General features: G+C 57.8%; 1 protein-coding gene across 6 annotated transcripts in view; it reads right to left on the reverse strand.

Moving 5' to 3' along the window:
• TMEM104 (transmembrane protein 104) overlaps positions 1–27,613 on the reverse strand; it is a 54,278-nt gene extending 26,665 nt beyond the window's left edge. For 2 of the 6 annotated variants that reach the window (XM_061144898.1, XM_061144893.1), the window contains exons 1-8: positions 27,509–27,613; positions 26,607–26,723; positions 18,476–18,597; positions 15,714–15,795; positions 14,171–14,270; positions 13,380–13,457; positions 9,464–9,563; positions 8,904–9,012 (exon numbers count right to left, since the gene is read on the reverse strand). In XM_061144898.1, the coding sequence (XP_061000881.1) occupies positions 8,904–9,012; positions 9,464–9,563; positions 13,380–13,457; positions 14,171–14,270; positions 15,714–15,795; positions 18,476–18,597; positions 26,607–26,651 (636 nt within the window). In that variant the 5' untranslated portion in view covers positions 26,652–26,723; positions 27,509–27,613. Of the gene's footprint in view, positions 1–8,903; positions 9,013–9,463; positions 9,564–13,379; positions 13,458–14,170; positions 14,271–15,713; positions 15,796–18,475; positions 18,598–19,706; positions 19,763–26,606; positions 26,724–27,396; positions 27,479–27,508 lie in introns of those variants that run through there. The other 4 variants (XM_061144896.1, XM_061144894.1, XM_061144895.1 and 1 more) reach the window with 4 other exon arrangements.
• Positions 27,614–27,716: the final 103 nt, after the last annotated feature.

Genomic DNA, 27,716 nt, shown 5'->3' on the forward strand with positions numbered 1-27,716 from the left:
CAGGGATTGAACCCCGGCCCCCTGCATCGGGAGCTTGGAGTCTTAACCACTGGACCACCTGGGAAGCCCCTGGAGCAGCTTCCTGAGATGACTGACTGAAGATACACACACACACACACACACACACACACATGCACACACACACGGGTCAGTGGCCAGGACCTGCCTGAGGCTCTCGTGAAGCGAGGAGAACCAGCTTTCTTACCCTCTGATCTTGTTGAGCACAAATAGAGAAGCCTGGCGCTCAGGGTGTGCCCGAGATCAGTGTGAAGTGTGGATAAAAATGGTCCAGGAAGAGCACAGTGCAGAAGGTCCCCAGCGGGGATGAACACTCCCCACGGAGACCTATTTGGAAGTTTCCCAACCAAACTGGCCTGTGCATGAGCGTGGGCCGTGGATATATTCTTAATATGCTCCATGAAGCTTTCCTGGCTTGGGGCTGTGTGTGTGTCTGTCTGTCTGTCTGTGTCTGATGTCCACGCCAAATCCACATCGGCCTGTTTCTATACAAGCCCAGCTCTGCAGTCCCACACTTTACACACGAGCACGCAGATACCAGAATTTACTCGAGATGGGCTTCTAAAGGTTCTATTTATAAACACTTAATTTTCACAGAACAATGTTTTACACACACTAGGGAAACCAAGAACTCAAGAGAAACCTGCCGTGAGTCCTTCTGCAAAATAACAAACTGTTCTGTAACAAGTAATTACCCCCCTCGAGTTTGTTTTTTACGCTGGGATTTTCATACGATGGGGCATCTCAGAAGCCGAGTCTGCCGGCAGAGCCTGCGACCGGCTGTGGCTCACAGATAACATTGCTCTCAGTGCCCTTCTCTGGACTGGGGGACGGGGGCAGGGAGAAGGGACGAGACACCAGACAAGCCACACTGACAGCTCCCACAGGCCCGGGGTACAAGCGGCGGGCGCCCAGGGCGAGTCCTGTTTGTAAGGACGCACTCATTACTTTCCAGGTGACAGAGAGGGGGACGTGCTAACAGGGTCAGAGAGACACTGAAGCTGTCATTGTCAGAAGGGGGTCTCGGGAGCTGGAACCCAGCTCCCTTCACCCAGCAGGACGGAAGGAAGGCCAGGGGGTCCCAGCTCACCCAGGGAGTAGCTTCTGAGGCTGGGGGAGGGGCCGTGGGGACTGTCTCGTGATCCCGACTCTTGGTGTTTTTACTGGGAGCTCGGAGCAGGCGGCACAGGGGAGTCAGCTCTGTCCTCTAAGCTGGCGGGTCAGGCATCAGCCATCGCAGAGGCAGGACGTGGGGCGTGATGGATGGCAAGCTTAACGCCGGCGGACAGAACCCATGTCCCCAAGAGCTGCATTAAGAACAAAAACAACCAGCTTCTCCCTGCACTGGAGGAAGCTGGGGCCAAACGACCCAGGATGCCGGGGGTTGGGGAGGGGGCGGGGGGGGTCACTGTGGTCCAGTGAGGGGGCAGGGGGGTCACTGCGGTCCAGCGAGGGAGTTGGGGTGGTCACTGTGGTCCAGCGAGGGGGTGGGGGGGTTGCTGTGGTCCAGCGAGGGGGTGGGGGGGGTTGCTGTGGTCCAGCGAGGGAGTTGGGGTGGTCACTGTGGTCCAGCGAGGGGGTGGGGGGGGTTGCTGTGGTCCAGCGAGGGGGCGGAGGGGTTGCTGTGGTCCAGCGAGGGGGTGGGGGGGTCGCTGTGGTCCAGTGAGGGGGCAGGGGGGTCACTGTGGTCCAGCGAGGGAGTTGGGGTGGTCACTGTGGTCCAGTGAGGGGGTGGGGGGGGTCGCTGTGGTCCAGTGAGGGGGCGGGGGGGTCACTGTGGTCCAGTGAGGGGGCGGGGGGGTCGCTGTGGTCCAGTGAGGGGGCGGGGGGGTCACTGTGGTCCAGTGAGGGGGCGGGGGGGTCACTGTGGTCCAGCGAGGGAGTTGGGGTGGTCACTGTGGTCCAGCGAGGGAGTTGGGGTGGTCACTGTGGTCCAGCGAGGGGGCGGGGGGGGTCGCTGTGGTCCAGTGAGGGGGCGGGGGGGTCACTGTGGTCCAGTGAGGGGGCGGGGGGGTCACTGTGGTCCAGCGAGGGAGTTGGGGTGGTCACTGTGGTCCAGCGAGGGGGCGGGGGGGTCGCTGTGGTCCAGTGAGGGGGCGGGGGGGTCACTGTGGTCCAGCGAGGGAGTTGGGGTGGTCACTGTGGTCCAGCGAGGGGGCGGGGGGGGGTCACTGTGGTCCAGTGAGGGGGCGGGGGGGTCACTGTGGTCCAGCGAGGGAGTTGGGGTGGTCACTGTGGTCCAGCGAGGGGGCGGGGGGGTCGCTGTGGTCCAGTGAGGGGGCGGGGGGGTCGCTGTGGTCCAGTGAGGGGGCGGGGGGGTCACTGTGGTCCAGCGAGGGAGTTGGGGTGGTCACTGTGGTCCAGCGAGGGGGCGGGGGGGTCGCTGTGGTCCAGTGAGGGGGCGGGGGGGTCACTGTGGTCCAGCGAGGGAGTTGGGGTGGTCACTGTGGTCCAGCGAGGGGGCGGGGGGGGTCACTGTGGTCTAGTGAGGGGGCGGGGGGGTCGCTGTGGTCCAGCGAGGGGCGCTACCCAGGTCTCCTTGGAAAGGTGAGGGCTGGTCTGGAGCAATGCTGGGCAGCGCTGGGCCAGCAGTGGGCACACCCAGACACCCGTGGGGGAGTGACGGCTGCGAGCCCTGGGGGTGTCCTGGCAGGAGCTCCAGAGACAAGCCACAGTGTTGGAGTGAGTGACAGTGTAATCGGAATTTCATTTAGAAAGGGCAGAGGATGGGGTGGCGGTGGACAGCACGACAAAACACCAGCGGCCACTCCCTGGATGAGCTGGAGCGGCAGCTCCCCAGGAAAAGGAAGCAAGAAAAATGCAGGCCCGTCCCCGTATTATTGATTTCCCTGGAAAAGAAGAGACAAGCTAATCCTTTAAAGTCAGTCATTTCAACCTGAGCGCTGGCCATTGTTTGAAGTTAGAATTTGCTCAACATCAGAGTCTGTCTGGGGAGTGCGTACACGTGGTTTTGGGGTGTTGGGCAGAATGCTTTCTTCCTAGAGCCCCAGGATCATGGGCTGGAAGCAGAGATTGGGCACTGTTGGGGGCGGGAGGGGCGGTCCATACCCTGGGACACAAGTGTTCCCGGGGGCCCAGATGAGCTGGTGAACAACCACAGACCCCCACCAATTCAGGGTGGGCCCGGCCTGGGGTTGGGGGAGCTACTCCACGGGCCGCACCTGTGGGGGGTTGCCCAGGATGACTGGTGAAAGGGGAGGGAAGGGAGAGGCATGACAATATCAGCCTTCCAGGACTTCCCTGGTGGTCCAATGATTAACAAACCACCCTGAAATGCGGGGGACACAGGCAGGACCCCTGGTCGGGGAACTAAGGCCCCAGGTGCCTTGGGGTGACTGAGCCCGCACTCCACAACTAGAGTCCATGTGCTGCAGGAGGCAAAAGACCAGATGCAGCCACAAAAATTAAAACAAAACAAACCGACCTTCCTGGAGCCTCCAGAATGGGATGAGGTGCGGATGCTGGGAGAGGAAAAGGAAGGGAAGGAAGACGCTGTCCCTGGTAGCCCAGATAGGTCCCCAAGTAGTCCCCATCCCACAAGGTAGGCGCCTGGATGTCCCAGGCCCCGTGAGGCCCTGTTGGCAACCCCCTCCTTGCCCCAGGTGGCCAGGAACCTGGCCCAGCTTGCTCTGGTTTGGTGTTGGCCTGAGTCCCGACCCATGGGACTCAGACAGGGTGATGTCCCCAAACAAGGGACTACCGGGCTGTTTACTGTGCTGAGGGCTCAGCTCTGGATTTGCGGATGGAGCCAACCCCTGACTCCTCCGTGGAGACGGTTCATCCTGCCAGCATGGTGCTCACCCTCTGGGGCCACGCCTCCGGTCTCAATGGCCCCTGCTTCCTTCCGGGTCCCCCACCCTTGCAAATATGGGTACAGTGCTCACACTGTCTCCTGTTGGAGTTGTGCTCTTGGGGGTGCAGGCTGGTCTTCTGGGGTGGTCCCCGAGAGCCCCCAGGTCCCATGAAGTCACCGCTGCCACTGAAACTCATTACTTCACACTGACTTTCCCTCCTCCCTGGTCCCGGAGGCCTCTAGGCCACCTCCTGCCCCAGAACTGGTGAGAATAAATATGCAAGCGATGGCAGCGGTGACCCACTTATTAGCAGATGCCACAGCCCCAGGGCACTGGGGCTGCTGCTGAAATACAGAGAGAGAGAGGCTATGGCAGGGAGGGGAGATGTCCTTGGGCAGACGCGCGGAGCTCCAGCTATTCGAGCGAACGGGAGAAGCCCTCTTGGCCACCGAGGACCGAGGGGCAGCAGGATGATGGTGGGTCTGTCAGGCGGACGGCAGGACGTGCCGACACGGATCACCCAGCAGGCCCCATCCTGGGCAGCCCCGCCCCGACCTCTGCAAACATTAGGCTCCAGGACTGGCCAGCGGGTCCTCTCGTATCTGCACCCTCATCTCTGCCTCAGCTCAAGGACCCTGGGGAAGTCATGGTCTCCGAGTCTCCGCTTTCTCTGCTGTGAAATGGGACGATGCCATGGACCTTCCTGCCTGGCTGGGAGGGCCAGACAGGAAATGAGGAAATAACTGGTAACACGTTATACCCCGTGAACCACGCAGCAGGAAGGACCCGGCAGGGCTCGGCCAGGTGCTCCAGGCGGGGACGTCACTCTGTTCTCTACCCCCAACAAGTAGGATGTTTTTCCCTTCACTGGTACTGTTCTAGGAAGAGACCGCTAGGTTTTAAAAAGGGGATTACGTGCTGTTTTAATTGTGGCTGGTGGTAGACGCAAGTGATATCACATAAGACTGAGACAAGGTGGATGAGAAAACACAGCCTCCTGCCGGAGAAGACGAAACCAGGGCTCCTGGAGAAGGCCCAGAAGGACCTTCAGCGCTAACCTGAGCCCTAATCAGACTGACCTGCTCCTTCAGGACGAGTCCAGCAGGCAGAACCCCCCCACCCCGCTGCAGAAGCCAACATACGCCCTGCTTCTTCAAGTGGTGTCCGGCAGGAGAGGCCCCTCTGTCTGGCAGAGGGTGGCTGCACCACCCTCCCGGGTCACCCGGGTCCTGGAGGTGGATCTCCCTGCTCCTGTGTTCAAGGCAAGGCAGGATGACCTTGTCCTGGTCCAAAGCGGCCTGCAAGGGGCCCCCCCGCCTGATGCTACCAGTGTGCGGCCGGGTCTCCGGCCAGGATGAGCTCCGCTCTGCCATCTGCGTGCCCAGTTCTGCCTGGCCTTGCCTGCTGGGCGGCCGGTACCCCAGCGGCATCGATCCACCTGCGAGCGGTGGAGGTCGCTCCTGCCGCCGGTGACGAGCCCTCAGCGCTCGAGGAGTCCCACTGCCCCCCAGAACTGCCCTCTGACACTCTCGGGGAGGTGACGCCGATGGGGCCTGGGGCGCGGGGTGCGAGTGAGGCTGGAGGGGACCGCGGGAACAAGGACAAGACAGCTGGGCAGTGCCCTTGACTCGAGGGGAAAAGCCACACATGCCTCACTTCCAAGACGCTCGGGACAGTCTGATTCTTGGACAGGACTCATTTCCATACGACCCTGCCATTCACCAGTGGCCCCTGACTCCTCCTCACCGTGCAGGAGAATGAAATGCTAAATCCCGACTTTGTTTCCTACCCAAGTCGGAGACGCTGAGCAGAAAGAATCCCAGGATGCTCCCCAGCCTGCAGGCAAGGTTGCGGGTTTGAAAGCACTGGGGCATCAACACTTTCCCATTTGATCCTTCAGAGGAGCGGGGTGGGGTGCAGGGTGGGAATGGGGATGGGGCGGGGATCTGAGGATCAGATCTGGATGTGAACTCGCGTGGCCCCTCCGGCCGGGGCCCAGGTCACCGCTGGCCCCCGCTGTGGCATCTTGCTGGGATGCCCAGGGGGCACACGTGACTCGTGGGACCACCCCCAACTTTGCAGCGCCCTGTGGCTACTCCAAGGAGGGAGGAGATGGAGAGACTGACTCAGATCAGCTGCACTGGAGTCACAGGATGTGTATGGAGCTCGCGGGCCGCGGGAGGGGAGGAGGAATTTTCCGTTCGTTAAGGTCAAGGGCTTCGGGGAGGCGACTGGTGACTGCGGGTAGAGGAAGCTCCCATCTTACAAGCTCTCACGGTGCTACACATGGGCTGGCCTCCGAAGGCAGTTAACATCCTACGTGTTCTCGTCCCGCGTGCCCGTCTCAGCAGCATTCCCGCGGAGACACAGAACAGGCTATTTCCAAGGACTTTCTAAAAGCTAAATTGTAACGTAGAAGAAGCCAGAATATGCTGGCCTGGAAAAGACAGGAAGTGGCTGTCAGAGATCCTTTGAAACAGGCAGGCTGGGCAGGCGCACGGCTTACCTGAGACAAAGAAGTGACTGAGTCTGGAGTGCGGAAGGGGCCTGAAACCCACCCGCTGCCTCGCCCAGCGTGGCAGCAAAACAGCCGGTAGAAAGCATTGCCATGGGGGTGGGGGGTGGGGGTCCTCTTCCCTGGTGGTCCAGTGGCTAAGACTCGGCGCTTCCAGTGCAGGCGGCCTGGGTTCGATCCCTGGTCAGGGAACTAGATCCCCCCTGCCACAACTAAGAGTTCACATGCTTTTACTAAAAAGAACCCGCATGCTGCAACCGAGACCCGGCGCGTCCAAATAAATAAATATTTTTAAAAGAAAGAAAGAGCTGTGGTGGGAATCTCTAGCCTGGAGGGACAATTTCCAAACAGGAATGACTGTGGCGGTGGGTGGCGGGGGGAAGGTGAGGGAAAAGGACGCCCCTCATCTCCCACGACCCAAGGGCCCCCCTGATGGAACAAGGACACAGGGGTGAGCCCCTCAGGCCAGACTTGTGAGGGATGGCGCCGTTAGCACAGAGCACCTAGGCCGAGGAAGGAAGCCCACGTCGGCCGACCCCCTCCTTCAGTTACTGGGCCGCTTCCGATGCACTAATAGCGGGCAGCCGGCACGGGAACGGAGCCCCCAGTGTTTAGAGTCAGGAGGCTCGGTGCTGCGGAGGCTGTGGACCCCGGCAGCCACACGCGAAGTTATAAAATAACTTCTGAGACGGCGCCGAAGTCCACCTGCTTGGAGTTTCTCCAAACCAGGCAGAAGAGCGAGTATGAACTGAAAATCTGAGTGAACAGAAGCCCCCAGTGGCGGCCAGGGGAGGTGGGAGGGTGTCAACACCCCGCAGGGGAAGGGCTCTGGTTCTGCTCGGCCTCGTCCCCCGCTCTTGTGTTATGTGGATTGTGGGGGCCTGGTGGCAATTAGCTTCGTGAGTTATAAGTGTAATATCTGGGAGATGAAGGCAGTAATTAATGCCTGTCTGCTTTCCTGAAGGGTTCCTTCTGTTCGCCCAGAGAGTTATTGAGATTCAGGGAGGGAGGCTCCATCATGTGGAAGGTTTACAGGACTAAGAGGAGGAACGATTTAATAAGGCAATAATAATGGTGCTAAATAATTCACCGGGCCCGTGGCAGCAGCCAGCACTCCCAGCGCTCCACGTCTGTTTTGCGGATGGGCGGGGGGATACTGGACAGACCCTGCACAGCCCCCAGCAGCCCCACGGGGGAAGGACCCACCCGAGGGGCTCCCCCGCTGACCCTCAGTCTTGGACCTGCCCCCAGGTCTGTGCTGAGCCTCTCGGACCCTTTCCTCAACCTCCTCCTTCTGCTATGTGGGTCAGAGATCCAGACGGGTCCTCACACTCACCAACGCTTTTGCTAATTCTATCAATCACGGTTTGTTGAGATGCTAAGAGGCTAACGGGCCTCCAGTCTTCTGGGGGCCCTGCGGAGTCCTCTGCCTGCCCCCAAGGCTAGGGTATGCGGGGGAGGGTGCTGGGAAAACCTGCCACGCATGTCCCGCTGGACCTCGGGTGAGATACAGTTCTCCGAGAAGACAGACTCCTGGCTGGAGCTGACCGTCGGACTGTTCCAGAAACAGAGAGAGGAAACCTCGTGTCTCCCGGGGCTGGGCCACAGGACTCCCCTGGGGGCAGGCCTGGAGGGAGGGGCTGGGAAGGCGGAACCAGTCCTGGGGGTTAACCCAATTCAGAGCTGAGCAGCACAGCCCCACGGGGCTGCGGGAACCGCTGGCAGGATGCGGACAATTAAGAGGCCGGCTCTCTGCCTCTCTCACGGCTCTGCTCCCCTTCAGCTAGGTGGCCACAGGTCAGGCTGTGTGTCACCTAATGCCTCTACATCTGTGTCAGGGCTGAGAAGCACCAAGAGGAATCGGAGCGTCTTAACAGACGCTGCACACGCGAGAGGGAACCATTTCTGAGTCCCACCTGCAAACCAGGCGGAGACAGACATCACCTCTGGTTTATTCCCCGAGACACACGGGGCGTGTCCCTCAGCTCCCATTCCCCTCTTCAACCCCCAACCTCTCCGCACGGCACAGAGCAATCAAGACGGAGCCTGAAGATTCATCTTCCCGTGTCTGCAGTGAGCAGGGGAGACAGAGGGCGAGCGGGGCTGATCCCTCCTCATGTGGGAAGCTGCCCGTAATCAGCATCTCCGTGACAGCTCAGTTCCACCCGCCCAGCCAGGAACCCCGGGAACCACTCACGCGCTTGTGGGTTGGGCAGGTGGAAGGTCAAAACAGGAAAAGCTTCCAGAAAACCAGCCTGGGGCCTCTTAACGGAGCTTTGCTAAGCGTGCCCTGAAACCCTGAGCTAAGTTTATGAGAGTTCGTCACCCTGGAGCTGGCACCGACCTGAATGCCAACTCCAGACCACATACGACAGAGGCCTGGTGGCCTGGACACCCTGCGGCTGGCGCTGTAGTGACACGATCCACCTTCTGACCAGGACTGAGACCCCCGGAACCAGCCAGGGTATGGAGCTGTATTGACGCTCCTCTCTGGGGAGAGCTCCAGCCGAGTGGAGGCGACTCACAGGCCCGGGTCCCCCCGGCCGGCCACTCACCAGGTAGATGCGGTAGGCGTCCATGCGGCGCAGGGGCCCCCAGCATGGGTCCGTGTCGTTGTACTTGGCGTCGGCCTCCACGCCGCACGAGTCGTTGCCCAGGGCGCTGCTGACGAAGAGAACGGTGGCTCAGTGTGGGCCTCCCCGCTTGGCCGGAAGCCGACAGAACCTGCCTTTGTCAATTGCGGGCAATCACCGATTCTCCACGCCGCCCCTGTGCTGCGGCTTCGGGTCCCACGATCTGACTCTGCAGGCTGTCCCGTCTCTGGGGGCAGGCACCGTCCCCTAATCCCACTGCACCGTTTCTCGGCCACTCAGGAGCCGCCGGTGGGAACCGCGGTCCCCTTCCCAATGGGGCAGGGCAGGGACAGTGGTGAGGAACGTGTCTCCGCAGGCCAGGATGCACGGCTGGCCGTGGCACGTGCAGAGAAGGGCCTCGGACACCGACCCGCTGGGGACGCTGATGGAGGTGCTCAGTGTTGGCCTTCCACCCCGAGAACACACCGCCCTGACTGTGACCACACTGTCTGGCTATAGCGGGCGGGGGCGGGGACACTCACCAGGTCACCTGCATGAGGGAGAAGGGCACGGCTGCGGCGTAGATGGCCAGGTCCCCGTACAGGTAGACGATGATGCAGAAGTAGAACAGGTTGACCCCCACTGGAAGCAACAGAGCCGTCGGTCAGGGAGCCAGCCGCCCGCCTGCTTTCTCACGACGGGGGCTTGCTCTCCGAGCGGAGCGGGGAAGCCCTTCCCCCGAGCCCTGCCTCTCAATCCGGCTGCCTACACCGTGATGCTGGCAGGAGACTGTCACCTGCGAGGGGGGCTGGGCCAGGCTGGATCAGAGAGGTTCTGAACCCAGACCGGCTGTAGAGCGAGCGCGGGGCACGGACTGGCCGCAGAAGACCCGGAGGCATCTGTGCTCGGGACCGGCTGCCCGGTGAGGGCGGGCGGGGAGGAGGGGGGATGGCCCAAGGCAGGGGCCTGAACCCCAGGGCTGGTGAGGGGGGCGCCTTTGCAGCCACATGCAGGGCTCCAAGACAGAAGACTGAGGGACCGAAGAGCAAGAAGATAGCAGGGAGTGGCCGAGCTCCCGAAGCTGAAAGTTGCTCAGTCGTGTCCAACTCTTTGCGGCCCCATGGACTATACAGTCCATGGAATTCTCCAGGCTGGAATACTGGAGTGGGGAGCCTTTCCCTTCTCCAGGGGCTCTTCCCAACCCAGGGATTGAACCCAGGGCTCCCGCACTGCAGGCGATTCTTTCCCAGCTGAGCCGCCAGGGAAGCCCGGAAGCTGAAAACAAGAGGGTAAAAAGCCCTGGATTTCCAAAGACCGCGTGTCTCATTCTGAATGTGGCCCATCACCAAGCACCCAAGGGCGAGGCTGGCCTGATGTGCTGGGGGCGGGGGGCGGCTCACTTTCCTTCTTACCAGAATCACCTGCGGGGAGGATGCTGACGAGGAAGGTCCCTTTGCACAGGCCAACCTTGGTCCCTCTCCCCCAAGGAGGGGCCTGGACTAGGACCCGGGAGCTCCGCTTTGGTCTTAATCCTGCCAGCCTTGTTTCCTGACCCTGGCAAGTCCCTGACTATCTCTAAACCTGTCCAGTGAGAAGAATTCAGCCCGCGCTACATTCCACACATGATTCCGGCTATAAAGACTTGGTGTAAAAGTGCCTTAAAAAAGCATCTGGGCCCTATGACCTCAGGGTCACGGCCCCAGACAGCCAGCCTCAAACTCCTGTTCAAACTGGTGACTTGTTTTCGGTGTTACTGATCTCAAGCTGCTGGTGTCGCCGAGAACAGAAACAAAAATGAAGTGACAGTTCCCTTCTAATCCTGGTGGCTCCAAAGGACCTCTGGGTCCCTGGTGGGGGGGCGGGGGGGGGGGAGTCAGGGACAATTTCCTCCTGGGCTATTTGAGATTGGCTCTGCTCCTAGGAGTCTACGAGGAAAAGACTCAGAAGACACTGTTCTTGGAAGAACCCTGGAGGGCTTCAGAGAGTGCCGACGGCTAAGCTCCGTGGCCCTGGGTGGCGGGGGGGGGGGAGGCGGTCACCACTGCTCACCCCAAGGCTGTGAATCCAGCTCCCCGTCACCTCCTGCGGAGGGGGGTCACCGCCCCTCCGCACTCCCAGTCTTTCCTCCACCGGCAGTGCACTTGTGTGCTGTTTATAAACTGCCACTGGCCCTCCCTGATCAATAAATTTCATTACGAGACACAAAGTGGGAGGATCAATGTGCTTCCTTGAGGACAGCGGTGACCAGGCCTGGCATTTCTAATTACAGGACTGAGTCTGGGCCCCCAGGGAGCCTCGTATGGAGGCTGGCAGCCCGTCCAAAGGTAATGGGGATGATCGGTGACGTAGGATTGAGTTGAGCAGTGGTTCCAGTTGTGGCGGGGGGGGGGGGGGGGGACGCGACTGTGCCCCCCACCTCCTGCTGGGGACATTTGGCAAAGTCTGAGGACATTGTTGATTGTCAGGACTGGGCAAGTGCTACTGACCACTAGTGGGGGCAAGTCAAGGGTGCTACTCAAATCCTACAACACGCAGGGCAGGCCGCACAGTGAGGAAGGGTCCAGCCACACGGCAACAGGGCCGAGCTTGAGAAGCCCTGGAGCAGACGAGGGGAGGGTGTCCTCCACGTCTGAGCTGCTCTCGAACAAGTGTTTATTTTCTATCAGTTTCGGGTAACCTAGACGTCTAGACTGTGGGGCGCACAAACACAACAATATAAAAAAAAAAAAAACCGAAACTGCAAGTTCCTAGAATTCTTAAAGAGATCAGAGTGGACTGTAAAACGTGAAGATTGGGGAGGAGGTTTAAGAGGTGTATGCCCTCGCTCTGATGTGCATTCTGTCTCAGAAGCCTGCATTTGGTGGGAGGCTGTATGGCAGCAGTCTCTTATAACGAGACAGGCAGAGAGAGAAACAGGATGAAAGAAGAGCACAGAGGACCCAGATGCAGCCCATCTGGTTCTTGTGAGTTCTGAGAGTTCTCGCTGAGGCTGGTCCGGTGGGGAGGGTGGAGGCAGGCTCTGGGGTGACCTCGATCACCATCTCCTGTCGCATCCCACCATGGTGATAAGTGGATGCTTGATGTCCCAAGAAACAGCCAAGAAGATTCTAGTTTCCACAGTTTCCGCCTCGGCTCCAGCTCAGCGCAGCCACATTCAAGACCGGGAAGAGCCAGTGGAGATGCTCCCCTCTGCAAAGAGGGGGCTTGGACGAAGGGGCAGAAAAATCTCCCAAGGTAACTGCAAGGTCAAGCATTTCCTGAGATGTGTCCGACTCTCGGTGAAGGTTCGGGCATTACCAAGACAAAACCCTTGAACAGATCATCTCCCAGAAGAACAAGATTTGGGATGGAGGCCTAAGATGTTGTTGCTGGAACAACCGACACGGACAGCAGCATCTGAGCTGGCCGCTGTCCTTGCGATCCCACCGGGGAACAGGTGGAGCATGCCGGGAGGTCACGATCAGCCCTGCAGAGTCCTGACGGCGGCCCCGAGCACGGGCTCCTGGCGCCCTCTGCTGGCCACTGTGAAGACACCCTCCCCACACACAGCCACACACCAACCCACCGTCCCTACAGGATGGGGGTGCTCTGGGCCGTCCTAGACGCAACAGCCCAGAAGAAAAGAGACAAGGCAGAAGCAATCAAGAAAGAGGCACAAGACCACCAACCGCCTCCACTGGAAAGTTGCTTGGGACTCAACCTCTATGAGCCATGGTTGGTAGTGAAAGTGAAAGTCGCTCAGTCGTGTCTGACTCTTTGTGACCCCATGGACTGTATAGGATTCTCCAGTCCAGAATACTGGAGTGGGTAGCCTTTCCCTTCTCCAGGGGCTCTTCCCAACCCAGGAATCAAGCCCAGGTCTCCTGTATTGCAGGCGGATTCTTTACCAGCTGAGTCACAAGAGAAACCCAAGAATACTGGAGTGGGTAGCCTACCCCTTCTCCAGGGGACCTTCCTGACCCAGGAATTGAACCGGGGTTCTCCTGCATTGCAGGCGGATTCTTTACCAGCTGATCCACAAGGGAAGCCCCCATAGTTGCTAAGTTGTTGTTTTTTAGTGTCTGACTCTTTGCGACCCCATGGACTGTAGCCCACCAGGCTCCTCTCTCCGTGGGATTCTCCAGGCAAGAATACTGGAGTGGGTTGCCATTTCCTTCTCCGGGGGATCTTCCCAACCCAGGGACTGAACCCATGTTTCCTGCATTGGTAGGCGGATCCTTTACCACTAGCTGCTTCTTTATTCCTGATGCACTGAACAGGGAGGGAACCAAGAGAACACTTTGAAGGGGTTCAGAACACTTTGAAGCCAGCAAGGTGGCTTCTCAGGCCAAGAATCTGTTCCTCCCTCCTCCCCTGCCCCATCCCCAGGGGAGGTAGAACCCCCGACCCGGGTGCCCCGGCCCGCAGGAAGGCACCAGCTTCCCCTGCCCGCTCCCCACGTGGAGAAAGCACCCCCACCTTTATTGAAGAACATGGAGGCCATCTGTCCCATCTCCACCCGGTCTGTGATCTCGAAAAGGCTTGATCCGCGTCTCTCTGTGGAGCCAAGAAGAAAGAAAGGGTGTTATTTTTTCCCACGAGGACAAGCTCCTAGGAGGGGTGCTGGGCTCACTGAATCCTCCAGAATAATGAAATCCCAAGGGGCTCAAACTCTTAAGAAAACTCTTCCTTGTGTTTCCTGTTTGAAACATTTTTAAAAACACCCATAGAGGAGGCTCTCTGGTATTCAGGACTCTGAGCTTCCATCGCAGGGGTCAGGGGTTAGATCCCTGGTCGGGCAATGAAGATCCCACGTGCCTCGAAGTGCAGCCAAAATAAATAAATAAAGGAAAAGAGAAAATGTCTATAGAAAAGGACCTAGGGATGCTCACTGTGGGGTGAGAGGGAAGGCGGGGGTGCCTCCCGGCTCAGCTGGGATCTGGGTGTGTGTCTGTCCGGTGGGACAGGAAGGAGGGAAGTCAGAGACCGACACTGACTCGGGCTTCCAGGGGCCGAGGTCAAGGGCCCTCCCCGTGTTGCAGACAGCAGTTGGCGGCAGAGTCAGCAGCGGGGAGCCCGGCCCAGGGCTCCCGGGCGGTGCTCTGCTCCACATTCCCTGCTGCCTTCCTAGGATCAGCCCTCAGGTGGGAAGTGCTCTCGGAGGGTCTCTGCAGGGAGAACCCCAGACCCGCCCTGAGCCCTCTCCATGAGGAAGGGGAAGCCCATGGACCAGAGGAAAGCGCGGGCCAGCCCGGAACCCCAAGACTTACGCACAGACAGGATGGGCCGCTTCTCCGCCCGCTCGTAGCTGTCCTGGGCGAGAACGTCGCTGTCGGAGGCCGAGGAGGATGAGTCGTCGTCTTCCTCGTCCTGGGAGGGGGCGGGATGCAGAGGGTGAGGAAGACAGGAAAGAAACAGGGACACCCAAGGGAGAACCTGTTCGCTCTGTCCTCTCTTCCTAGAAGGCACCTGAGCAGGGAGCTTTCCACACTTCTGGGCTGTCCCATCAGGGGGTCAGAGGCGCAGAGGGAGAGGCTGCAGCATGCGGCCTCGGATGAAGGTTCCCAGGTCAGAGGGAGGAGGGAGCAAGGAGGGGATGCCGGAGAGCACTGGGGAGGAGGGAGCAAGGAGGGGATGCCGGAGAGCACTGGGGAGGAGGGAGCAAGGAGGGGATGCCGGAGAGCACTGGGGAGGAGGGAGCAAGGAGGGGATGCCGGAGAGCACTGGGGAGGAGGGAGCAAGGAGGGGATGCCAGAGAGCACTGGGGAGGAGGGAGCAAGGAGGGGATGCCAGAGAGCACTGGGGGAGGAGGGAGCAAGGAGGGGATGCTTGGAGAGCACTGGGGAGGAGGGTGCAAGGAGGGGATGATCAGAGAGCACTGGGGAGGAGGGAGCAATGAGGGGATGACCGGAGAGCACTGGGGGAGGAGGTAGCAAGGAGGGGATGCCGGAGAGCACTGGGGAGGAGGGAGCAAGGAGGGGATGCCGGAGAGCACTGGGGAGGAGGGAGCAAGGAGGGGATGCCGGAGAGCACTGGGGAGGAGGGAGCAATGAGGGGATGAACGGAGAGCACTGGGGGAGGAGGGAGCAAGGAGGGGATGATCGGAGAGCACTAGGGGAGAAGGGAGCAAGGAGGGGATGCCAGAGAGCACTGGGGGAGGAGGGAGCAATGAGGGGATGCTTGGAGAGCACTGGGGAGGAGGGTGCAAGGAGGGGATGATCAGAGAGCACTGGGGAGGAGGGAGCAATGAGGGGATGACCGGAGAGCACTGGGGGAGGAGGTAGCAAGGAGGGGATGATCGGAGAGCACTAGGGGAGGAGGGAGCAATGAGGGGATGATGGGAGAGCACTAGGGGAGGAGGGAGCAAGGAGGGGATGACTGGAGAGCACTGGGGAGGAGGGAGCAATGAGGGGATGATCGGAGAGCACTGGGGGAGGAGGGAGCAAGGAGGGGATGCCGGAGAGCACTGGGGGAGGAGGGAGCAACAGCAGAGGCTGTGCATATTCTGGAAGCTGACATGGCTGCGAACTTCAGCACCTCACTCGGGTCCAGAGTGGGTCCAGGTTCTGGAGAAGGAAATGGCAACCCACTACAGAACTCCTGTCTGGAGAATCCCATGGACAGAGGAGCCTGGTGGGCTACAGTCCATGGGGTCGCAGAGTTGGACATGACTGAGTGACTAACTTTCTTTAACTTTTCTGAGTCCCAGAGCTGCCCGCGGTCAGGAGCGGGGAGCGGGGAGGGGGAGAGGATGGCCCACTCTCTGCACTCGGCGGCCCCGGGGGACAGCCGAGCCCAGGGCGGCGCACACACCTGGCGGGCTTCCATCCTCTTCCAGCGGAGTTGAGCGTTGGCCGCCCCCATGGCCTCCACCACAAAGGTCGTCGTCATGAAGCTGCAGGGAAAGGCCACCGGTGAATCGCCAAAGGCAGGGAGGAGGTTGGAGGACGTACAGAATAAAAGGAAAAGCCACTGAAAACCGGACCTGACCAACCGGCCAGCCCAAAGCATTCTCTCTGCGGAGGAGGAACCGCACGTCCCGGGATGGGTCTGACCCCGTAAGAAGGCGCGGGTGCCTCCACGGCGCCTCGCAGGCTCACCCTGACGCCTGTTTATATTTAGAACGGGTTTTAGCGCACAGGAGACCAGGGTGTGAATCAAGCTGATGCGAAGGAGAGCGGGTGACCCTGGGGGAGAGGTGACTCGGGGGCAAGGTGGTTGGGCACCCCAGGAGGGGCCTGTTGGGGGCAGAGGTGGGAGAGAGGGGGGCAGAGAGACAGCAGGTGAGGCTCTACACTGGGAGGAGGAGGCTGGTCCACAAGGGGGCCGCCCGAGGCTTCAGGGAAGGGCAGCGGCAGCTCTCACTTCTCCTCGCTGGGCAAGCGGTTGACCCCGTTACACATGCTGATGAACGGAGTGCGGGTGTGGATAACTGAAAAGGATGCTTGGCTCTGGAATCACCCTCCCCTTTTTACTTTGTGGGGGGTGGGGTGGGGGTATTTTCACTTTCCTAATAATCTGGCTAATATTAAAATAATTATTTTTAACAATATTTAATAATTATTATTATTTTAATATTAGCTATTAAAATAAATGAAAAAAGACTGCAATAAATCAACATATTTAATTAATAAGTTAAAACATATTAACAGATGAAAATATGTTAATATTTTAATAGTCTAATAATCTGGCCCGAATGAAAATTGAGACTGGGAGGTGGCATCAGACCTTTGTGAGATGTGAGACCCGAGTGAAGAGGCTCTACTTTTCTTAAGGAAACTGGAGAGACCGGGGTGACGGCGGGAATGCTCTGTGAGCAGACATTATGGGGCAGGGCCGGGTTCCTGCTGCTAAAACCTGAGTGACCCCACCCCTGCCGAAACGAAGCGGGCGGAACATTCAGGAACATTCACCTCCCTCTTTCTTGAAGCCGCTGGGCAGGCGGGCTTGCCGCACGGCCCCCTGGCCCACCTTGGGTGCAGTCACCTGCCACAGGCTGGCAGTCAGGCGGTGGAGACAGGGGGCCCGGGGAGGGGGGCCAGGAGTTAACCCCCGCCCAGGGGGGGCGGGGCAGCCAGCCCCCAAAACCCCAGCCACCGCAGCTCCTCCTAGAAAGGTTTCTCATTATCTTGCCTAAGTGACCATTTCACGGGCTTTCCATTGCCTCTTCTTTTGGGAAGTGAAACTAAAATCCATCTTAATTAAGGCATAAAGAGGCTCTCGTGGCTGCACGAAGCCAGCTCATGGATCATGCTGGAATATAAATGGGTTGCGGGGGGGGGGGGGGGGGGGCGGCGCATGGCGGCCCCTGCCTGGGCACCCCCAATAACCACTTCCCTTTCAGGCGGCTGCCCACGCTGAAGGTCCTTTGAAGGGGACAGCGCAGTCACAGGAGGACAAGGACGTCTAGGGCTCCTGGCCACAGAGCTTGCAGGACTTAATGAGCCAATAGTACCTTGAGACTAGATACAAACCCCCCACCACCACCACCCCAGAGGAAAACATGGGAAGAAAGGGAAAAACAGGGGCATTTTCCCACCCCATGCAGCCTCCTCTAGGTCTTAGCTGACTTCAACTACTAAATTCTGCGGGGCTTCCCTGGCGGCTCAGGGGTAAAGAACGCGCTTGCCAATGCAGGAGACGTGGATTCAATCCCTGGGTCAGGAAGATGCCCTGGAGGAGGAAATGGCAAGCTCCTCCAGTATTCGTGCCTGGAAAATTCCATGGACAGGGAAGCCTGGCGGGCTACGGCCCATGGGGTTGCGAAAGAGCAACTAAACAAGTGACTTCTTGTTTAGCAACTAAACAAGAACAACAAAATCCCTCTCTAGCCTGGGGCCCCTGCCTGTGAGTCCCCTGAGGAGTGGCCTGCAGACGCACCAGCTGCCGCATCCCAGTGAACCACGAACACCTGCCGAGGGGCAGGCGCCCAGAAGGCTGGGCCTCCTGTTTGCTGCTGGGCACGGAGCCATGTGAGATTAACACCTGAATATGACCGCACCTGCCTGCTTATCGCTGCGGTGAAACTATCTTAAACAAACTCTAAATTCCGAACTGACTGCCCGGATCACCTGAAACGTTAGTCAGCGTCTCTTCTGTGGCTGGGTGGGAATTTTTCCGGGAATGAACGTTGATGGTCACATTCAGAAATTATGGGCATGGCAGAGGAGGAAAGCCAGCCAGGGAAGAAACACGCCAGCCCCACGGGAGACATCCCGGAGCCTAACTGGAGGTCTTCGCTTTTTTTTTTTTTTTTCCCCCACTAATGTCAGGGCATGTGGGATCTTAGTTCCCTGACCAGGGATGGAACCTGTGCCCCCTGCAGTGGAATCTCAGAGTCTTAACCACACTGGACCACAAGGGAAGTCCCTGGAGGTCTTAACTTTTCAGTGATCCGGGGTGGGCAACTACTCCATCAGTGTGAGCCCCCCGCCCCGAGACCTTTGGGCCTGCCCTCCTTGCTCTGCGAATCTGCTACCAGATGTCTCTCTCAGGTGGATGGAGAGAGCTCGGGCTCTCCGGGGAGGCGTTCCCAGTTTCACCCCCAGCACTCCCACTCCGGGATGGCCTCTTACCTCATGAAGCCCAGGAATACCAGTAACACCAGGCTGACCAGCCACCCGGCCGTGGCAAAGGCCTTGGGCATGGTGAGCGCACCGGTGCCCACGATGAGGTTGAACATATACACCAGTCCCACCTGGAACCGAGAGAGGCGACATCTGAGCCCAGAAATTGACAAGCCTCACCACCCCCAATGGCTCCCAAGGGTGACCCTGGGCGATGACAAAACCCGTAGAGGCCAGGAGGCCCAGGAGGCCTTAGCCAGGAGGGCATGTGAGAAGGGAGGGTTCCTCCCGGGTTCCAGGGAGGTGGGATCTGCAGCCGGACACCGGGTGACCAAAACCCATGGTCCATCGTCTTTTCAAAATGTCTCTGGGGCTCGGTTTTATCCTCCTCTTTCGCGTCAGCACCCCTATCACCTCATCAGTGCATATTATTCGGAGCTGCGTCTTAGATGGTAGCTCTCTGCTCAACCCGACTTGCAGGTTTCCTGAGGACGGGCCAACACGTCTGGGGTGACCTGGCACCCAGACCAACCCACATTGTTGACCCTCCAAAAAAATCCTGCTTTTCTGAGACCACTGAGCATGCGACCCAGTCCTCCTCCCCACCCATCCTGGCAACTGCCCTTTGGGATGTCAACATTCATGCTGGTTCCCTTTCCCGCCCTTGTTTTTTAAATTTGAGAGGGAATTCCCCAGCAGTCCAGGGGTTATGACTTGGTGCTTCCCCTGCTGGGAATCAGGTTCGATCCCTGGCTGGGGAACTAAGATCCTTCTGCAAGCCTCGTGGCAGGGCCAAAACAAACAAAAAAATTGAGATGTAAGTTCTGCAGTCATGACCACCATCTAATTCCATTTCATTACCCCCCCAAAGAAGCCCCCTACTCATCAGGAGCCACTCCCAACTTCCTGTCACCCCTGGCAACCCACCTCCCAGTGGAACTGCTGAGTCACTGACTTCAGGTTTGAAGCTTAACTCGAGTTCACACCAACTCGACTCCAGCTCAGCTGATTCCAACGATTCTTTTTCCAAGATCTCCACCATGAAATTCCTTTCTTTGACCCGAAGCCTCTGCTCCCACACCCTGTCCATCCTCACCCATCTGCCTTTGTGCTCCTTGGGTTGCCCAGGCCCCCGCCCTCCCTCCCCAGGCCTCCTGCTCCGCGTGGCCTCACGGACAGTCAGCTGGTTCCTGAAAGCTCGCACTGCCCTGCCAGCTCCCCACATCTTCCCTGTTCTAACCTTCCTGACCCAGGGCCTCGGAGATGAATCAGCACCCGCTTCTTCAGTTCTCTAATATGAAGCTGCTAAAGGCTCCTGGAATTTAAAAAAAAAAAATCGTCACGATGATGGGACTTCCCTGGTGGTCCAGTGGCTAAGACTCTGAATTCCCAAGGCAGGGGCCCAGAGTCCATCCCTGGTCAGGGAACTGGATCCCACCTGCTGCAACTAAGGTTCAAAGGCTGCAACTGAAGATTCCAAACGCCACAACTAATATCCGGTGCAGCCAAACAAACAAACAATAAATACCTTCTTTGAAAATTAAAAAAGCAATTCTAATACTGAGTCCTCTGACAGATGACGGTCCCTTCCCCTGTGGTCGGCGGCATCAGATTTTCTTTCCTCTTTGCGGTGGACTTGCGAGCACGTCCCATGTAAAGGCTCCAAACCTCAGTCTCCAAAACCCAGACCCAGGGCTCCCATCTCTTTCAGGTGAAGGCTGTCCCTCTAGAGATGCTACAGAGGTAATGGAGACCATCGGATGCACACTCCCCAAGGCTCACTCCTCCCTTTTTCTTCTCCCTGCACTGAGCAGCTTGCAGGATCTCAGTTCCCCAACCAGGGATCGACCCCTGGGCCTACAACAGTAAAAACCGAGTCCTAACTGCTGGAACTCCAGGGAACTCCCAAGCCTCGCTCCTTCCGAACTCAAAAACCGGTGCCTCCTCCCTCCCTTCCTCCGGTCTCTGGGGACCCCTGTGCTTCCTCCTCACTGAGAGGCTCAGCCCTGCACCCAAGCTGGGCTCAGTTCTTTCTAGAAACCTCTCCTCCTCCGAGCTCTTCCCCTCTGCCTGCAAACTCTTTGATACCTTTAACACACGGCTTTCTAACTTTCCCTTAGCCAACTCCTTTAGGAAGCAACCATAGGCTTCCCTGGTGGTTCAGATAAAGAATCCGCCTGCCAATGCAGGAGACACGGGTTCAATCCCTGGCCCAGGAAGATCCCACATGCCACGGAGCAACTAAGCCCACGTTCCTAGAGCTCATGGCCCTCAACCACCGCAATGAGAAGCCCGAGCACCGCAACTAGAGAGTAGCCCCCGCTCCCCAAATTGGAGAAAGGCCCATGAGGCAATGAAGACCCAGCGCAGCCAAAAAATGAGATAAAAAAGAAGCAGCAACTATATCCTCTGCCTTCATTTCCCGCAGTTTGTGGTTTCCATCCCTAGAACTCTCTTGAAATTGCATTCTTAAAAATCACCAATGACCAAACAAAAAACAAACAAAAAAGAAAAATATAATCACCAATGGCCTCCTGATTGCCTAACCCAACGGCTGTGTTAGTCTTTAACCGTTTGTACTGACATTGGCGGTCTCTTTCTCTCTCTGTATCTCATCCTCAGCAACATCACTCGAGCCTATGGCTTTAATTATCACGGGGGCCAAGCAGTGGTTAGGAAGGGAGCCAGGCTTTGGGGCAGGGGTTGACTGGCCGTCTGAGTGCTGGACAAACAGGAGGGTGTCCTCCAGGGAGGACATAGCTCTGCCCAGGGCACCAAGCTCCTGCGCCTCCTACCCAGCCCCTCAACTCCCACCCACCATGGGATGGCGGGGAGGCGGTGCCCACTGCAAAGCCGCTCCCACTACAAAGCCCTTCCCAGCCTCCATCTTGCTCCCAGTCTCAAAGCCCTGGATTGAGAGCACTTCTGATGCCCTAGTTTGGGTTTTGGGTGTTGATGTGTTTATCTTTCCCCTGTTACTATATCCGAGGCTCGCTGCGTCTGACTGTGTCTCTCTGCATTTCTCGGGGTGCCTGGCCTTGAGGTGGGAATCCTCGGTGGCCCCAGCTCAGTTCCCTCTGCCGTGAATCTGACGGTTTTCGTCCCAGTCTCACTTTGATCCCAGAAGCAAATCCCAGTCCTGTGTTAAACATCCCGGTCTCATCTCGATTCCTAGACGGATCCCAGAAGGATTAAAAGAAGTTTGAGCTGTCTTCCTCTGGCTCTAAACTGGATCACACCACCAGCACGAGGGGCTTCCCCTGCCAAGAGTCCTGGCCCAGGGTGATGTGGTGAGAATAAATGTGAGGGTGACAGGTGACCTTTCGAATTGACTTTTCAAAGATGTGAACATCCTCAGGCTAACTTTGACTTTGTGTGTGTTAGTCACTCAGGCATGTCTGACTTTTTGCAACCCCATGGACTGCAGTCTGCCAGGCTCCCCTGTCCATGGCATTTCCCAGGCAAGAATACTGGAGTGGGCTGCCACTTCCTACTCCAGGGGATCTTCCTGACCCATGGATCGAACGTGGGTGGATTTTTTACTGCTGCGCCAGTCGGGAAACCCCAACTTTGACTCTTGCTGGGGTTAATTTCAATCACCGGCCCTTGGAGGGGAGTACCTCCAGGTGTGGGCGGGAGTGGGTCTGTGAGCTCGCCTAGGCCTGCTCATTTGCTCGCTTACTCAACAGCTACCGAGAGTGTCCAGTGATCCTGGTCCTGTGCTCAGAACCCGGGGGACGACAGGGAACAAGACGGGCAAGAGGACACAGACAAGAAAACAAACAACGGTCACCACCTTGGAGAAGCGTTTGGGAGGAAGGAATCAGGGCTCAGTGACAAAGGATAATGGGGCAGCACCTCCGGGAGCGGGCGGCCTCGGGGTGACATTCAAGCCGGGAGCGGAAGGCTGAGCGGGAGCCTTCCAGGCAAAGGGCCAGGGAAGAGACTGGCAGGGATGAGGGCCTAAAGTGGGAGATAGGGAGGATGTTCCGGGAGGTCTGAGGCCAGTGTGGCTGGAGCATGGCCAGCAAGGCTGCAGACAGACTCCCCAGCCCTGGTGCACAGGACAGGGGGTCCACCGCCGCCTCAGGAGTGTAAGCAGGACACTGAGACCAGGCCCCGGGGGGACCTGACATCTGATCTTCCAGCAGCTTCATTCCTTTTTTTTTTTTTTGCCACACTGCAGCACAGTACATGTGTGTGTGTGCACACTCAGTCGTGTCTGACGCTTTGCGACCCCATGGACTATAGCCTGCCAGACTCCTCTGTCAATGGAATTTTCCAGGCAACAATACTGGAATGGCTTGTCATTTCATTCTCCAAGGGATCTTCCAGACCCAGGGATTGAACTCACATCTCTGGCATCTTCTACACTGGCAGGTGGATTCTGTACCACTTCTAATTCCCCAACCAGGAAACGAACCTGTGCCCCCCGCAGTGGAAGCATGGAGTCTTAACCACTGGACCGCCAAGGCGGGGCCCTGCATATCGCTTTTATAAGTGGTAACACTTATGAAGAGCACTTACTTCTTACGGAAAATGGCTCTGGTGATGGTTCTTATGATAGTAGTTAAGAGAAGGCAAAGAGCCCTAAGAAAGTGATGGTTCTCAGCCAGAAGTTTTATAGGAATGTGAATTCCCTGGTAGTCCAGTGATTAGGACACCACACTTCCAATGCAGGGGGCCCAAGTTCAATCCCTGGCTGGGGAACTAAGATCCAGCAAGCCATGCATGACACAGCCCTCCCCTCCCAGCTCCCCAAAAGTAACTTCCATGGGGAAATTAGGTAGTACAAGAGGCATTTGTGAATTCAAGGATGGCAGGGTTTCTCAGACAGAGCATTGCTGATACTTGGCGCCAGATTAGTCTTTATTGTGGGGGCCTGTTTTGTGCATTGTCGGGGTGTTTAGCAGCATCCCTGGCGTCTAGCCACTAGACTCCAGTAGTCCCCACCTCACCCCTGCGTTGTGACAGTCACGGGGTCTCCAGACATTGCCAGATGTCCCCTGGTAAGCAAGACAGCCGCTAGCTGAGAACCACTGCTGATAAACACGTAGTGAAATAAACACACACCCAGCAGAAACTTCAAATAGATCTTGGTGAGAAAGACCCTTTAAGAGCCTGACAAAGAAGTTAATTAGTGATTGACTGTTGGCAGTTAGGAGCACAAATGGGTAATCCAATTTGTTTTGGGTTGTTGCTATTTTTTTAGTTTGAGGCCAGTATTCTGGGTCTGGGGGTGGGTGGGTGGGGAACCCTATATGAAGATGTATGGTGTCTCCAGAGTTAAACCCTCTTTACTTTCTGTCAAGGGGATCAGAAAGGACCAATCTCAAGGAGCAGAACAAACAGGCAGGGAGCAAGCCTGAGCTGAGCCCCAGGTCGGGTGGAAGGCAGTTGCGAGGCAGGAGGAAGCCCGCGTGTGTGTGGGGTCCCCTCTCCTGCTGGTTGGTGACTGTTCTTGGGGACCAGCCTCCAGGGAGGCAAGACCGAAAGCAGAGGAGCAGGGCCCTGCTGCGGTCTCAGCAAAGCGGCCCTGCCAACCCAGCCTCCTCCTGTTCTCGACTCTCCCCTGTGGCTGACCCAGGGAAGGCACAGTTCCCCGGGGATGGCTGACCCGCCGCTCTAGGGGTTCAGCGCAGCATTCCTGTGGCCTCACCCACGGGTGCGCACGAGGTCAGCGTCACCGGCATCTTTCAACAGCTTCCCCAACGACAGTTGTCACAGGAAACAGAAGGCAGTGGAGATGGGGAAGCAACAACTCGGGTTTCAGGCCACGAAACAAGCCCTCTTTCCTTCGAAAGCACCGTCACCCATCTTCAGCAAGACGGGCTGGTGGGGGGCAGCCTCAGCAGCTGCCTCTCTGTGGGCGGGGACCCCCTTCTTCCTCTATTTCGACCACAGGATCCCTTCAGTCCCGTGCCACTTGAGGTCCCCATACATGGGGACACAGACAAGCCTGTTCTGAGATCACCTATGAGGGCAAGGTGCACAGCCCTGAACCATGCTATCCTCGAGAGGGCTTGTCATCTGAGCCCCCTTGCGAGGCTCATCACACGTCGGTTATGCAGAAGAATGCAGGCGAAGGCGAACACCCGTGACACCCACGAAGGGCAGGAACTCACAACAGGGCACAGAGGTGGGGGGAGGCTGGGGGTTGGGAACGCGCCCTCAGCATCAGGCTCCCCCAAGGCAGCCAGCACGGTTCTGCCTGGGCTCTGCTGAGCAGGGAATGCAGCTGCGGAGGAAAGCAGCGCCCGCAGTCAAGTCTGTTCCGCAGTCCCTCTGGGCTCAGCGCGGGGAGGTGGGGGGTGCATCTCCAACCCTCCTCCTGGTCTCACGGGGGACCAAGAACCATTCTCGCAGGATGGCAGAGTTACGGAAACCTCAGGCAGGAGGCCTGTTCTCCGCTCAAACCCTCGCTAACTCCCGCTTAGCGCCACCTCACCCTCAGTACCACCCACCTCCCCCTGCCTCTCTCTTCACCAGCACCATTAGAGAATACGAGCCTCTGCTTGTGGCCAACACCCAGAGGAGGCCCTTGAACGCAGACCTTGAACAACACCCAACACACAGGAGATGGAGGGAAAGAGTTTTAAAAAGTGGAATTTGCTGAGGCTTTTAGGTCTCACTGCCCCATTTCCTGTGGGCACATGCTGACATGTGAAATGATTTCTGGACAGCTGGAGGCCCAGGAAAAGTGGGTACATCAATGGCTTTCCTTCCCAAGGCTCAGCTACAGAAATAACTCATTTCCTCACCTCTAAGCTTACAGATGTTGGAAGATGACGCAGGAGCCCCGGTGACGTTTATAGACAGTGTGGACATGTCATTGCTGATACCCAGAGGGGGCTGTGAGCTGTTACACAATTCCACAGATGAAAGGAGCATGATCCGATCCATTTCAAGGTTCAAGAGAGACTAACCTGATCGATTACGAGGTGAAGGGGCTTCCCTGGTGGCTGAGGGGTAAAGAATCTGCCTGCCAATGTAGGAGATGAGGGTTTGGTCCCTGATGTGGGAAGATCCCACATGCCCTGGAGCAGCTAAGCCAGTGACCCATAGCTACTGAGTCTGTGCTCTAGATCCCGGGAGCCGCAACTACTGAAGCCCACATGTCCTAGAGCCTGTGCTCCACTGCAACAAGAGAAGCCACTGCAATGAGAAGTCCAAGCACCGCAACTAGAGAGTAGGCCCTCGCTGGTCACAACTAGAGAAAAGCCCGTGAAGCAACGAAGACCCAACACAGCCAAATAAATAAATAAATAAAATTACGAGGTGAAGAAGTGGCCCTTGGAGTCACACACGAATGGCACAGGACCTTGGTGTAAGGGTTTTTGCCGGCTGTTCTCAGAGGTGCTTCCTTATCCATCACATCACAACTTAGCAGGGACAGAGCGTGGGTCCCCAGGGAAGTGCAAAGCAGGGCAGTTGTTTAAGGTTAGGGACTTTCTAGAAAGAGGACTTGCTACTTAAGGCAGTGCTGCCTTTTCCTGGAATACTTAGCAGCACTGGGGCACTTGGTAGCAACATGAATCAATCATTTGATTATTCCAATCCTCCAATCCTTCAACTATAGAGAATTCCATGATGGACCCATGACCAATCTTCTATAACACAAAGAAGATAAACTGAGTGCATGTGTGAGGGTAACGCAGACCCACAACAGTGAGAAATCCATCATTGTAATTGTTCTAATTACAGGCTCCAGCGAACCACAACTGGAGGTCTCTGCGTGCTTTCTCTGCCTCTTACGCCATCCGAGACTATAAAAGTTGTGCAACATAAAGTTCAGTTAAGAAGTGAAATGGTTTCAAATTGCTGAGTGGAGCAAAACCCAGAGTCGACAGCTGAGAGCACCCATCCATCTGAACTGACCTCACAGTTTGCAAGTGACAGCAGCCCTGAGATAAAAAATAAGGGGCCAGTTGTGTTCCCGACTGCTCTCTGATCAACACGTAAAGAGTTAACAAATCTGACTCTCATCCTCTGTTCACCATGGCTTGCTGCTGACTCTGGTTCCCAGACCCCAGCTGTGAAAGCCGCCGGGCTCACAAGCACAGTCCACGGGAAGCAGTGTGCTTCTCTCGAAGCCAAGGGCACCGATGTGGGCAAAATAGGCCCCCAAAGCGAAACTCACGTAGGGAGAATAGAGCTCCCCGGTCTCTGTGATTTCGCCTGCCATTTCCCAAAGTGAGGAAGGGTCCCTCGGCGGTCAACGTTTCTTCCTTGCTGGGGTGGCAGCTGCTGCGGCTCCCTGGAAAAGGAACAGACTTCAGCTTTCTCATGGACCTAGACAGCGGTTGGGGATGTTTGCAGCGCCACCCCCTCCCCATCCTTTAATCAGACACTTAAGGCCTCAGGGGCTTCCTGGGTGACTCAGACAGTAAAGAATCTGCCTGCAATGCAAGAGACATGGGTTCAATCCCTGGGCTGTGAAGATCCCCTGGAGAAGGGAATGGCAACCCACTCCAGGATCGTTGCCTGGAGAATCCTATGGACAGAGGAGTCTGGCAGGCTACAGTCCGTGGAGTCATAGAGAATCGGACACAACTGAGCGACTGACACTTTATGGCCTCAACATCTGTCACAGACAGCAGGGACAGAAGTATCTCCCTGTATCATGACACCTGGGTGGTCTCTTCATACCTTTCCCTGGCTGTGCAGGGCATGTATTCATTACCGCTTAGACTGCAAGTGATTTAAGAGTCCTCGGATGCCACTAAGTCTCACCCAGCACAAGGGTCTCCTTAACACACTCTGGTTATCCCCATTCAATGCCAGCAACAGCGAGCTCACGATCGCAACAGGGCAGCCAAATAACTGCCTCCTCCGCCTGGGGCAAAGGGCTGGGGGCTTCCGAGGTCACCCCCCAACCCAACTCCTTCTCCCAGAGCCCCGTCCTGGGCCTCCGCTCCACGTCCCCCAACCTGCCTGGGGCTCTCGCTCCTCTCTGATCCTCTTCCCCATTTTCCTCCCCTCTCCTGAAGGAGCCCCGAGTCGGGCACTACCCCAGTCCACCCCAGCCTCTCGCCCCGACACCTGCAGCGAAGCCGGCTCCGGGCCGCCGCGGCAGCCGCCTGCGATCCCCGGGGCTGCGGCCGGCGCCAGCTGTCCAACACCAGCGCCCGCAGCGCGCATGCGCCCGCGCCGGGAGCCCACCTTTTCCGCGCGCGCCGCGGAAGGGGCGCAAGGCGCGGATTGGGCGCCTCGCGGGGGCGGGGCTGCGCGCGCGCCTCCGCGGCCGCCG

This window comes from Dama dama, chromosome 5 (assembly GCF_033118175.1).
Source record: "Dama dama isolate Ldn47 chromosome 5, ASM3311817v1, whole genome shotgun sequence".
NCBI classification, from domain to species: domain Eukaryota; kingdom Metazoa; phylum Chordata; class Mammalia; order Artiodactyla; family Cervidae; genus Dama; species Dama dama.